Source organism: Gymnoscopelus microlampas, assembly GCF_963454915.1.
Source record: "Gymnoscopelus microlampas genome assembly, chromosome: 19".
NCBI classification, from domain to species: Eukaryota; Metazoa; Chordata; class Actinopteri; order Myctophiformes; family Myctophidae; genus Gymnoscopelus; species Gymnoscopelus microlampas.
Window position 1 is genome coordinate 28452394 of NC_139956.1, and position 12443 is coordinate 28464836.

Consider the following 12443-nt stretch of genomic DNA (forward strand, 5'->3'; position numbering starts at 1 on the left):
GCATGGCCAAAATAGCCGATCTACAAGTTCAATTTTAGATTATTACATTTTTCTAAAATGGGGGGATTTATATGTGTATGTATTTTCACCTATAGTGACATGTTCAAAATAGTGACGCCAGGTTGAAAGTGATTAACACCCTGGCGTCTCACATTTTGTTTTACAATGCAATTTGGATGGGTCCTGGGTCATGGGTGTCCAGGCCGACTTGGAAGGATTAAGGATTTGTGTCTTGACACAAATCTTAGAATTTGACTTTGACACTGATGCAAACGTTATGCTAAGTGTAAAACTCACATGCTAAGGTCTTCCATAGTAAAAGGGAGGAGGGGGGAGACGTACATATGGGGCTTCACTCTGAATGTGGAGGGATTAGTCAAATGAGGAGTAGGCCTACACCACTTTTATACTGCACACTTAAGGATGCTTGTGGAGAGTATAGCTGAGAATATTCACACCTGTATGGTGACAATACGTTCCAAGCTGTTTTAAAAAATCTCATAAATGTCTGACCGCTCAGTGACTTTGGCACAGCTATTTGTGTGTTTTTAAGCCATGTTATGTATTTTATTTGCCTTTTGCCTAGACCTTTTTTGTGTTTTTGTATCTGGACCATTAGTCCATTATTCAAGTTTGAATTTAATTTAATGTAGAATTTACTGTACTCACATGTAAACTAAATGTAACGTTTTCCATTTGTGGGGTGACTGTGTCTCAACAGGGGATGTTGGATGTATTACAATTACAGACAGGGCCTTTCAGTCTAACCTTTGATCAGGTACAATACTGATGACTGCTGGTTCCTTTTTGTGTTTTTTACAGACTTGTAAAACCATTCACATCACATGCAGCTCATATGATCTCATGAAGTCATTATCAAAGGCCAAAGGGAATTTCACGACAATCAATAAACCAAGACTTCTGGGAAAATATCAGAATGTGCTTTTACTCTCGAAGAAAACCTACTCTGCAAGAAAAAAGTGTGATCAGAGTACTACGCCATGCAACACTTGGTCAATCAAATTCGGTTGTCACGTTGGTGACATTTGTTGGCCAATCAAATCCGGATGTTACGTTTGTGACGTCCACCTGTCACGATCACGGCCACTGTTGTGTCCCTGATGTGACTGTTCAGCTACTGCCTCTGCTCCTCCCTTGCCCTGGTCCTATCTCCCCCCAGCCAATCTCCTACTCTGCCTTCTACCTGAGGCCAAGACTCCGATTGCCCTGAGTGCTGTCACCTGTGAGGACCAGCTGAGCCTGGTTGGGTGACAAGCTCCAGCTTTTTTCTGTGAGTTCAGTGCTGGGTCATAGGTTGTGTGTCAGGTTCCTTGTTGTCAGTGTATTGTTTGAGTTTAGTTATTGTTGTTCTGCATTGTCCCTTAGTAAAGTGAAGTTAATGTGATCCTCATTCTCATGCGTCTGTTTTGAGTCCCTGCACTTGGGCCCTAACACCTGTTCCTGACACCACCATCGGTCACCCATAAGCCAATTTTAATAGATAGAAAGAAAGAAAGAAAGAAATATATAGCTTGAGGAACCCGTTCAATGGAGTGCAGGACAGGTGGCGCCATCTTAGAGTCTCCTCAGAGTTAATACCAAAGTTTCATCACTTATTTTTTTGTTTTAACATTTTGGTCACTGGGAACATTTGCAGAAAATGGCAGATATACAAGCTCACAGCTCGCTCACAACACAATACATATTTAAACAGTGTCCCTGCTTCATCTCTCTCTCTCAGCTAAGGGGTCCTTGGACACCTGTTCTCTAGACCAAATCTCTTTGTATTTTCAATGTGGGGCCCTATGGCTTGTGCGCCTGCATTTGAGTCTGTGCATGAACATGTGTATATGTATGAATGAATGCATGCAGATATGTTTGCATCTGTACTGTACCGTACTGTTCTGTGTGTGTGTGTGTGTGTGTGTGTGTGTGTGTGTGTGTGTGTGTGTGTGTGTGTGTGTGTGTGTGATGCAGAGTGGCAACATTCTTGAGGTCAGGTGGTTTGCAGGCTATTCAGGTGTGTCACAAATGGAAAATGTTAAACTTTGAACTGTATCTCAGTCACACCCATCACGCAAAACACACATTATCTTGTGGTAATGCTATTTACACATGACCGTAGCTACACACACGAACACAAGAACACACACATACACACACACACACACACACACACACACACACACACACACACACACACACACACACACACACACACACACACACACACACACACACACACACACACACACACACTCTCTCTCTCTCACAAGCGTTTAGTGTGAGAAAGCGATATCGCACACAGCATTATGTGTATGATAATACGGTATATGCAAACTAATAACAGGCCTTGCGGTAACTGTTTCCACTGTAGGAAGGTGTACTGTAGACCGAGAGAGAAATAGACAGTGATATCAGTCATTATATTAGTCATACTGAGCCAGTGGAGAGGACAACAGACAGATGGTCAGAGAGATAGACAGACGTGGAGACAGACAGGCACCATGATGTGCTTGTTGATGAGTGGGAGGCGTATAGCGTGCCCAGCGTTAAGTAACTGTTGACGTTCATGTTCCTGTCTTTACAACCACACTAAATGAACATTCATTCATCATTCTTCACACCGTGGTGGAGTCACCTGCGCAGTGTTTCAGTGTGGAAAGACCTGCCAGCAACCAGCTACAGCATTCACAGGAGAACTAGCATCACCAAAAAATAGTATGTGTAAGTTTGTAAATCATTGATTTTATTATTTATATGTAAATAATGTATATGAATATACAATAGGCTATATACATTTGAACCAAGGCTAACACATAAGGTAGGCTATAATAAAACACTCATTTATTAAATGTTTTTGGGAATCCTTATTGGTCTGAATTTATATTTGGATTATAATTTACATCTGGATAATCATTTTCATTTTTTTCAAGTGGCAAGACAGTATAACATAGACCACATATTAAACACAAATTAAGCCTTTTTAGTATGTTTAGCCAGGAGATGCAGGAAAGACAAATAGGCTACCTGTGTTAAAGGAATCTTACCAAACCTCTTAACTCTAGGTATCACATCGTATTGACTTGCTCTTGGTACAGTACATGTTGATGTTGATGAGAAATCATCATTGCACTTTAAATCATCAGGGGCATTACCACATTATTAAATGAAGTGTTCTTTTCCACAATGCTATTATGTAAAACGGATGATCTGGCATAACTTCACCTGCTAACAATGTGCATGGAGGAATCATCTACACTTGTAGCATTAGGAAGACCTGTTTGTTTGTTTATACCAGCACGTTTCAGCACGAACATGAATACCATTAACTTGTATAAACAAGTGTTACTGTAATGAATTTAGAACAGTAAAAAAGTCAACCGGTGCACTATTTTGGATTTTGGGCCTTTACGATATCTGTTGTGAGATTTATATAACACTTGTACGGTAACTCATATTTCATCCAATACACAGTGTTGACATTAAGGGCTTTACATTTCTAGGATGAGGCTGTAATGGGCGAAGGTGTGTGTGTATTTTCTATGGAAACCCATTCTTTTTAATCACGGCTGATGAATAGGCCCACTGCATGTGTAGTAACCTTTACAAATCCACAGTTTATAATAGATAACACAGCGGAGGACCTGTTAGAATTACTTATGTGTTTCAGTGGAGTGAGTGGACAGGCCTATTGCACTTTACCCCTAGGAATACAGAGAACTAGACTTGTGACCACAATAATGCATAATCATTAGCAGAAATATAATACCCTGGTGTACACAAGATCATTGTAATGAGCTCATTGCTTATGTGATTCAGTGGAAAGAGAGGGTGTGCCTGTGTGCATTTGGTAAGGGAAACAAAGGTGTGTACTACAGCCGTACCGACCGAGCACCCAGTGGTTGTTACCTGGGAGAAGACAACACAGTCTAGGAATCATGTGAGTCCTGAAAAGTGACTGCAGGCAGGCGGTGCTAAACACACCCAGGCCTCTCTCCCTCTCATTCATTCATTCAGTGGTGGAAAAAAGTACTCCATTTTGTTTTACTTAAATAAAAGTATCAATACTGCAAAGTAAAAGTCCGGAATTCAAAATATACTTGAATAAAAGTAGAAAAGTATTGGTATCAAAATGTACTTAAAGTACCAAAAGTAGAAAGTACTCATTATGCAGAATGTCCCATTTCACAAAGTTTTCAAATGTATAAAATTCATAAAAACAATCTACAAGCTCACAATGCGTCGCATCGCGACGCATTGTGAGCTTAGATATGAACTGAGTTAGATATGAATATATATGAGGCAATAATATAATCTAATGCAATGTTTTAAAGGTCAAAAGTGAGTATGTACTAACTACCTAATAACATTATATAATAACCGTCACCATACACACTGTTGTTTGTTTGGGTGTTTGCGTGTATACTGTAGTATTATCAGTGACATTTCTGTATCCTCTACACTTCCTCTATCAACTCAATCAACGCTTCCCTTTTATGTTCTTTTGCCTTCCAGAAAAATGGCCTGCCGAGATAGCCTGCTGTGTGAGAAGCAGTTCCAGTGTTCCATCTGCCTGAAGGTGTTCACCGACCCGGTCACCACGCCCTGCGGACACAACTTCTGCGAGGCCTGCCTCCGAGGTGCCTGGGACGGCATATATGGCGTGTGCCGGTGCCCCACGTGTCAGAAAGCGTTCCTTTCCAGGCCAGACATCAGTGTCAACACAGCCTTTAAAGAGCTCGTAGACATGTTCGGAACGATGTCCGTCGTCAGCTCTGTGGCGGCCGTGGCTCCGCCGTTATCTGCGCCGCTGCCCACGGTCGCGCCGGGCGAGGTGGCGTGCGACGTCTGCTTAGCGGGGACCGTGGCACAGCTCAAGGCCCTGAAGTCGTGTCTGGTGTGTCTGACGTCGTACTGCCACGACCACCTGGAGCCCCACCGGCGGGTCGCCGCCCTGGCGCGCCACAAGCTGATCGACCCGGTGGACGACCTGGAGGACAGGATCTGCAAGAAGCACTCCAGGCTCCTGGAGATGTTCTGCAGGGACGACAGGACGTGTGTGTGTCGCTTCTGCATGGAGACGGAGCACAATACCCACCACACTGTCACCATAGAGGAGGAGAGCGGGGAAATAAAGGTATGACTATAACCCCTGATTTGCTCCACGTGTGACCCTGTGTTCTGACCTGCTAGATTTAACTGAGTCGGCAGAGAGGCCGTCTGAGAAACAGAAGGTCCAAGGTTCGATTCCCAGCCTCGGCAATGTGGTGTCCCAGAGAAAAACATTTATCCTGAAGGCCTAACTGCTAATCCTAACCCTCTCAAAAAACTATGCCTAACCTCATAAAGAACTATGCTTAACCTCATAAGTAAAAGCGGGATTTGAACCAGCAATCTTGGGAACATGGAGCTAACATCTTAACACACTGAACCAGATGACTCACTGTTCCACCCACTGTTTTGGATGTTATTTGAAGAGATATCCAATGATTTTGATGGATTATGATGATGATGATGATGATGATGATGATGTGTGTGTGTGTGTGTGTGTGTGTGTGTGTGTGTGTGTGTGTGTGTGTGTGTGTGTGTGTGTGTGTGTGTGTGTGTGTGTGTGTGTGTGTGTGTGTGTGTGTGTGTGTGTGTGTGTGTGTGTGTGTGTGTGTGTGGTTTAGGTCCAGATGAAGGAGAAGGAAGCTGAGTTTGAGCAGCTGATCCAGGACAGGCTGAAGAAAGCAGAGGAGGTTAAACAATGTTTGGAGCAGAGCAGAGTGAGTTCTGATCCAAACCTTTGATTGATTGATTGATTGATTGATTGATTGATTGATTGATTGATTGATTGATTGACTGATTGACTGATTGACTGATTGATTGATTGATTGATTGATTGATTGATTGATTGATTGATTGATTGATTGGTTGGTTGGTTGATTGATTGAGTACTTTTTTAGTCAAAGTTGTAAGCAGCACGGAAGTACAGTAACACTTGGGCTAAAAGTATAACACAAAAAAGGGGACTCCATTGTAGTCCTATTCAATTAATTAACAGAGCATAAAATATGAACACATCAATACATGATTTTGTTCATCTTAATAAGGTAAGTGCAAAGACAGAGAAGGTGGACAGCGACCGTGTCTTTGCGTCTCTGATGAGCTCCATGGAGGGGAACCAGGCTCAAGCAAACGAGGAGATGGAGGAGAAGCAGAAAGGGGCAGAGAGGAGGGCAGAGGGACTCCTCCGAGAGCTGGAGGAGGAGATCACTGAGCTCCAGAGGAGGAGCGGCGAATTGGAGCAGCTGGAACACACAGAGGACCACCTCCACCTGCTGCAGGTATGAAAAGATATGTCCACACCTCTTTCAGTTTAATACAACCTTAGATCTAAGGAGGACTAATTTAAATGCATTGAATCTACTGTCTTTATCCAAGCTTCAAGCTTGTAAACTTTGTTCCTATGTGTACAGTGTCCCTATAATGACAACATGCATCATGCTGTTTTTTGCTCTGTTGCAGAGGTTCCCATTCCTCAGCTCCCTTCCTCTCACCAGAGAATGGTCTGAGACTGGTGTCAACTCAGACCTCTGTGTGGGAACTGTGAGGAGAGCGGTCTCCAAGCTGGACGACACACTGAGGAATGAGTTGGACAGGTTGAAGGACCAAGGTGAGGACGGTGAACTGTCATGTGGTTCTGTGTGCCGCTCAAAGGGTAGTCCATGACAAGCCACATTAAAGGTGCTATAGTCAACATTCAGCCACTAGATGTAGCACTTACAACAACTCTGTTGCAAAAGCTTATTTCTCTAGTTATTTCACAATCATCTTCTTTTTTACGATGGTTTTAGTATACACCTTCTTAAAAGCTCTGTAGATGCACTGTATTTTGAATCATTTTTCTATTGCATTCTATAACACTATTGCATTGAATACTTAATGCTTTTTTCATGGTCGCTGAAACTGAGGGATCATTTTTTGTTTGTTTGTTTGTTTTTATGGCAGAGTTGAAGAGGATGCAGAAATATGCAAGTATGACTTAATTCTAAAAGCATCATCTTTTTTTTTAATCAAATGTGTCTTTTTGTGGTATGTTTTGTTCTCACTACTTGATTAATTGATTTATGAAGTCAATCTTTCATTCATTCATTTGTTTGTTTGCAAATTCACTCATTACATTAAGTCACTTCCATTCTATTCACTACGCCAATTCATTGATTGAGGGAAGTTAATTAAATAATCTATCTGTTCATTCCTCCTAACATCATCCCTAATTGATGGTGGCATTAGACCCAAACATAGTTTGTTGAAGCAGTTATTCATTCATTAATTTGTTCCATGCATTTCTTTATTCACTCATTCATCCCATGCACTGAATACAAGAACGAATACCAAAACACGCTCGCCCCCGGTAAAGGAACGGTCGCCACCCGGTATGGTAGCACTTTATAATAACTATACACTATAAAGCATTAGTTAAGCATTAGTAAATGCTTAATTCACCCTAATACAAGAACCGCTGGGGGCGAGCGGTCCGCGGAAAAAATGGGGGCGAGTGTGTTTTGGGGGCGAGTGTTCCGGACCGGTTACCAATGCACTCACCCGATGCATTCCTCCCAACAGTTGATGTGGTGTTGGACCCAGACACAGCCCACCCCAACATTGTCCTGTCGGCCGATGGAAAGCAGGTGGGCCGAGGTGACCTGATGCACGTCCTGCCCGACAACCCCCAGCGCTTTGACCCTGTGCTCTGCATTCTGGGAAAGAGGGGCTTCCTGGCTGGGAGGTTCTACTTCCAGGTCAGTGTATATTTCTTTGATACTTGAATCTATGTAAATAATAGGAAGCAGTGGCCAAGGTGAGGTGAGACTTGAGGTGAGCCTTGCTCCAAGTTATTTGTTAGACTGTCCGAACAACAAGGTGGCACAGAAGCAGTTCACAGTCAGCCTGGATGGGTCTCATTTTACCTTCATATTTTGTTTGGTGGGGCTAACACTCCATCAGCAGTAGATCTACAAGCTCGCAATAAAAAAAAAGGGAAAATAGTCTAATTTGCCCAAAATAGAGGCACCATGGGTTTAATGTGATTATGTTTAAAAGTCCTTCTTAGCTCTCAGACCTAAAGCGCAATACATACTCCTTCCGAAGTCCGTACTTGTCCTCGGAAAGGGAGGTGATATAACCACAAATTGATGTCAATTCGAGTTCGGAAGACCTGTCCAAACTCAAAGATTTTCCACCGTCAAAAGGAGTATTTATTGCACTTTAGTCTCCAAACTCCACAACTACAGTGGCTCTGATGGCGGGGCGCTGTGAAGGCCTGCTTAGACATAATAGCCGTGGTTCACTTTCACTCAACGTCTCCATTCATCAGCCCTGCTCTGAGCCTTCAACAATACCAACTCTACTGTATCTTCAGTGTTGTATCAACTTATAGATCACAGTTCACATTCATGTTTTCTCTTGGATCTTCCATCAGGTCCATGTTGGAGCAAAGACATTCTGGGATGTAGGCGTGGTCAGAGAGTCCATCAATAGGAAGGGCATGATCACATCAACCCCGGAGAATGGTTATTGGACGGTGAGGCTCAGGGGCGCGGACGAGTACCGGGCCCTGGAGTCCCCCTCTGTCCTCCTCCACCTTCGGGAGAAGCCGCAGTCGGTCGGAGTGTTTGTGGACTACGAGGAAGGGATGGTGTCCTTCTTTAACGTGGAGGACAAGTCCCACATGTACTCCTTCGTCGGGTATCATTTCACTGAGAGGCTCTTCCCGTTCCTCAGCCCGAGTGTCAGCGATGAGGGGAGGAACACCGCCCCATTGGTCATCACTGCTGTCAATCAAGAGATGTCGAGTTAGAGATTGGCACATTGTGGCCTTATTGTATTCAAAGACGGATGGGGAAACCAAGACTGGCCAACTTCGATTGATTTCCTGTATCTGTGTCTTGTGGGTTTAGGTGACCAAAGTAGAACGTTAGCCGAGACCATTTGTGTACCATTTTGCACTAGTGGCGAGGCGTGGGATTGGCTAATTTCTACATTTTACTTCTGTAGTTGGTTTACGTTTTCAGACTTAAATACAGCAATGACCTGAATGGAAAATGACCTGTGTGAAATATTGTGTGAATGATTTATTCTATTGTTATGGTGCCTTGATTTTGCATTAAAGGTTTCATGACATCATTTTTTTTTTCCTTTTTCAATTACACCCCAAAAAACTGAACTTTGAATATACAGTGGATTTTCTAGACCTTCTCTCTAGTTTGGATCCTTAGTTAACCTTAACCTAACCCACAACTCAACGTCAACAATATTAGAGGGCAGTGAAACAGACCTTGTGGCATCTAAATACCTCCTCAATATCTACTTACGTGTTTTTATATTTTTCATTAAGTATGATCACCCATCCTTGAGAATTGGGACAAGTCATGTCCTACCAAAACATTTCAAATTATTATTTATTAACACATTAATTTAGAAAGAAGTTTGGTGAAAAAATATATTCTTACAGGATTTATATATATATGAATTACAGATGGTGTTGAAGTATATTTTCGATCCCATGAGCGGGCTATTAATAACAGTTTCCTAGAAAAGGCAGCTTAAAGCAGGAAGAAGTCCATGGGTCCAAGTTTCAGGTCAAGCATCGTTTATTTCAGCCTGACTGGACGTCTGCCATGTGAGTTCCGATCAGCAGCCCCCCAGTCACATACAAAGCCCATTATTTATACAAAGCTCACCTTCTACAACAAGGAGGGGCTAGGTGGTTTAAGCCCAGCCCCCCAACCCCTGTTCACCAATCACACACATACATGCATTCTAACACAGTTGTTGTCGGGCCGAGTCCCCGCCTACCTCACACATTTAGCAGTTATTACAGTGTAACAATCTGTCTTATTTCTAATTATCAAACTTTACTCTTACACAAAGTCTGGTATAGTAATTCTTGTTCAACATTTCTCAAGCTTTAGAATGAATCCACACACTTTATGGTTGCAAACAACAGTTAGGAATACAATGTGTCAATACAAGCAACATTTACTCCAGACTGAATCTTTTCCTTAATGACATTTCTCTTGGTTTACAGCACAGGTCAGAGTTATCCACTTTATTCCTCTCATATGTTTTCACACTGTGCTACTTAATACAAAATAAGCTTTTACCAAGAAATCAGAATAATACAGTGTAAATTCAATCTGCAGTCTGCATGACCTTACCTAACTTCATCTCTGCCCCCTATCTTAGAGACCGAGTAACAGATGTTTCACTTTGACCACCACCCTTGCATAAAAACAATGGTACTGAAATCAACCTCCTGATTAACAAAAGAACTTGGCTCTGTGATTTGTTTTGAGTTCACACCTAAAGCTGGGTTCTGCTGTTGCAGAACAAAGACCAGGATCCTCAGGGTGTGACTGATTTAATCAGACTTCAAATCTCTTCCTGCCCAGACCCCCACTCACCTGGGCTTCGAAACTTAAACAATGGCCAAGAACTTTTGGAGTGCTTGGGAATGTAAATTGATGATCGCCTCCCCCCAGATGGGACAGACACTGTTTCCGACTCCAAACACTGTTAACTGCAAAACTCAAAATCACCTAGCACAATATTAGACCTTCCAATGTTTACCCATTTAGATGGAATATTGTGGTTATATCATGTTGCCATGTTTGAAACGATACCACATTCCCCTCTTGGGAGACTTCACAACGTCTCCCACAAAGGAACTTTCAAACCTGTGAAATAATACAACTCCGGGTTAAAGTCTCCTCCAGCCATCTGTCCAACCTAAGAAGAATCAACACTTAACAACCTGCCTATGTATGCCACTGGACCTGTAAAACAATCGTCATTTGGTTACTGATCAAAACACATCGTATAGCATCCTGTAACAAAAAGTGTCCTTCAGTGTCCACGCGCGCAGAAATGATTTTCTGTTTTTCTTTTTTCGCCTGAGCTAACAAAACGCAGTTGCGGGATTCTTCTTCTTTGAATGTCCATGTTTTGCACACCGATTCCTCAGTTCATTGAATCAGAAACTGTTCACAGCTTGAGACAGGGGAAAGAATGGGGTTTTGTGGAAATGATGAAGGGTGGGGGTGTAGTGTCATTTTCCAATGACACCTGATGGGGCATGAGTCAGAGGAAAGTGTGGTACGGAATTGATATGGGGAGGTGGCGTAGTAGTTGGCAACTTGTGCGGCCTCTCTATAGTGGCATCGATGAAAAGGCATATCAAACATACACGGGCTTCCAGGGATTAACTCTCTGTGAGAGAGCATACGACTTTCACCTGGACACAGCAACTTGGTTGAATCTCCAAGGCCTGCAGATCTGGATCTCTGGGACCATCTAGCCGTCCGCTTGACGTCTCCTTCTGCCGTCCTGTAGTGTTGTAGTTCGAAGAGTAGTTAGCAGCCATCTGGTTGAAGATTCACACCGGCTCCTGGTTGGTTGAGCTGCTCCTAGTTTCCTTGAAATCTGCTGTCATCCGGGACCTGTCTGTTCTCCTGCTGTCCTGTAGCGATGCGTTAGATGAGCCAATGCTGATGATTAGACCGACGGCCTGGCGATCGATGCTCCTTTCTCCGCTGATGCCGTGACACTAGGGTTGAGATGACTTCAGGTTGAAGGGCCTCGGACCAGCACAGCTTTCCTGGTGTATCGATTTCTTTGACTTTGGCTCCATTTGACATCCCACCGACTCCATCTTGCAGCCCTGGACACCATCCACTCAGCCATGATCCCCTCTGGATTATCAGCCATCTGTGTCTCCAAGTTCCTCCAGCTTCTCCAACTCCATTCCTGACAGGAAAATACTCGGCAAAAACTTTCCCTAGACTTTTCCTAATAAACCAAACATGTTTCCAAACAGATAATACATTTTAACTAGGTCTTAGCCTATTGATTCCTACATAAATTACTCTATCTCAATTTTTCATTACAATCAAACTTTTTCAATTTTTCCCTCCTTTGTATGTTTTTCAGAACACTAATTCAAAATTTATACTACAGTACTCTCTGTACAAACATCCCCTCTTGGTCCTAAATTTAGTAATAACAGAACTTTTACTCTCAATATTTTCAAAATGTGTACTCTCCTTAAAGCCTAATAAATCTATTTTACTTAAATACAGATCAGTGTTGGTGATGTTTTGCCACCAGGGTGCAAAGCCGTTTAAACAAATGGAACGAAGACCCCCCTAACTATCTGTCAATTTCTATCTAATCTGTCTACCTTATTCCTATCATGGCGTCTCGAGCATGAGGATAAACTCCCCTCCAGCCACCTATTTGTGACCCTCAAGGTTCTGCCAAAACTATACTAATTACTTAGGTCTGCACCAGAAAAAGACTGTCCACCCCTGGTAACTCACATCAACCAACACTTACCTTGAAACTGCGGTCAAATTCTCTTTCTTTCCCTGGTTCCTAACAAAACAAACAAACAA

At 42.7% G+C, this 12443-nt stretch overlaps 1 protein-coding gene across 2 annotated transcripts; it reads left to right on the forward strand.

Moving 5' to 3' along the window:
* The first annotated feature begins 2274 nt into the window (after positions 1 to 2274).
* Positions 2275 to 9174, forward strand: LOC311034961 (E3 ubiquitin-protein ligase TRIM39-like). 2 transcript variants are annotated; one of them, XM_084042999.1, is made up of 8 exons: positions 2275 to 2721; positions 4519 to 5140; positions 5676 to 5771; positions 6099 to 6332; positions 6514 to 6661; positions 6997 to 7023; positions 7615 to 7790; positions 8471 to 9174. In XM_084042999.1, the coding sequence occupies exons 2-8, from the start codon at positions 4523 to 4525 to the stop codon at positions 8846 to 8848; spliced, it is 1677 nt and encodes a 558-aa protein (XP_083899125.1). In that variant the 5' UTR covers positions 2275 to 2721; positions 4519 to 4522; the 3' UTR covers positions 8849 to 9174. The 2 variants fall into 2 exon arrangements, with proteins under 2 accessions (XP_083899125.1, XP_083899124.1); XM_084042998.1 differs by having other exon boundaries at positions 2276 to 2727.
* Positions 9175 to 12443: the final 3269 nt, after the last annotated feature.

Bases quoted from the DNA above. Each gene is read 5' to 3' on its own strand.
- LOC311034961 (XM_084042999.1), top strand. From the start codon at position 4,523: ATGGCCTGCCGAGATAGCCTGCTGTGTGAGAAGCAGTTCCAGTGTTCC. The intron at 6,333-6,513 runs GTATGAAAAGAT...GCTCTGTTGCAG, and splicing joins ACCACCTCCACCTGCTGCAG to AGGTTCCCATTCCTCAGCTC. The intron at 6,662-6,996 runs GTGAGGACGGTG...TTTTTATGGCAG, and splicing joins GGACAGGTTGAAGGACCAAG to AGTTGAAGAGGATGCAGAAA.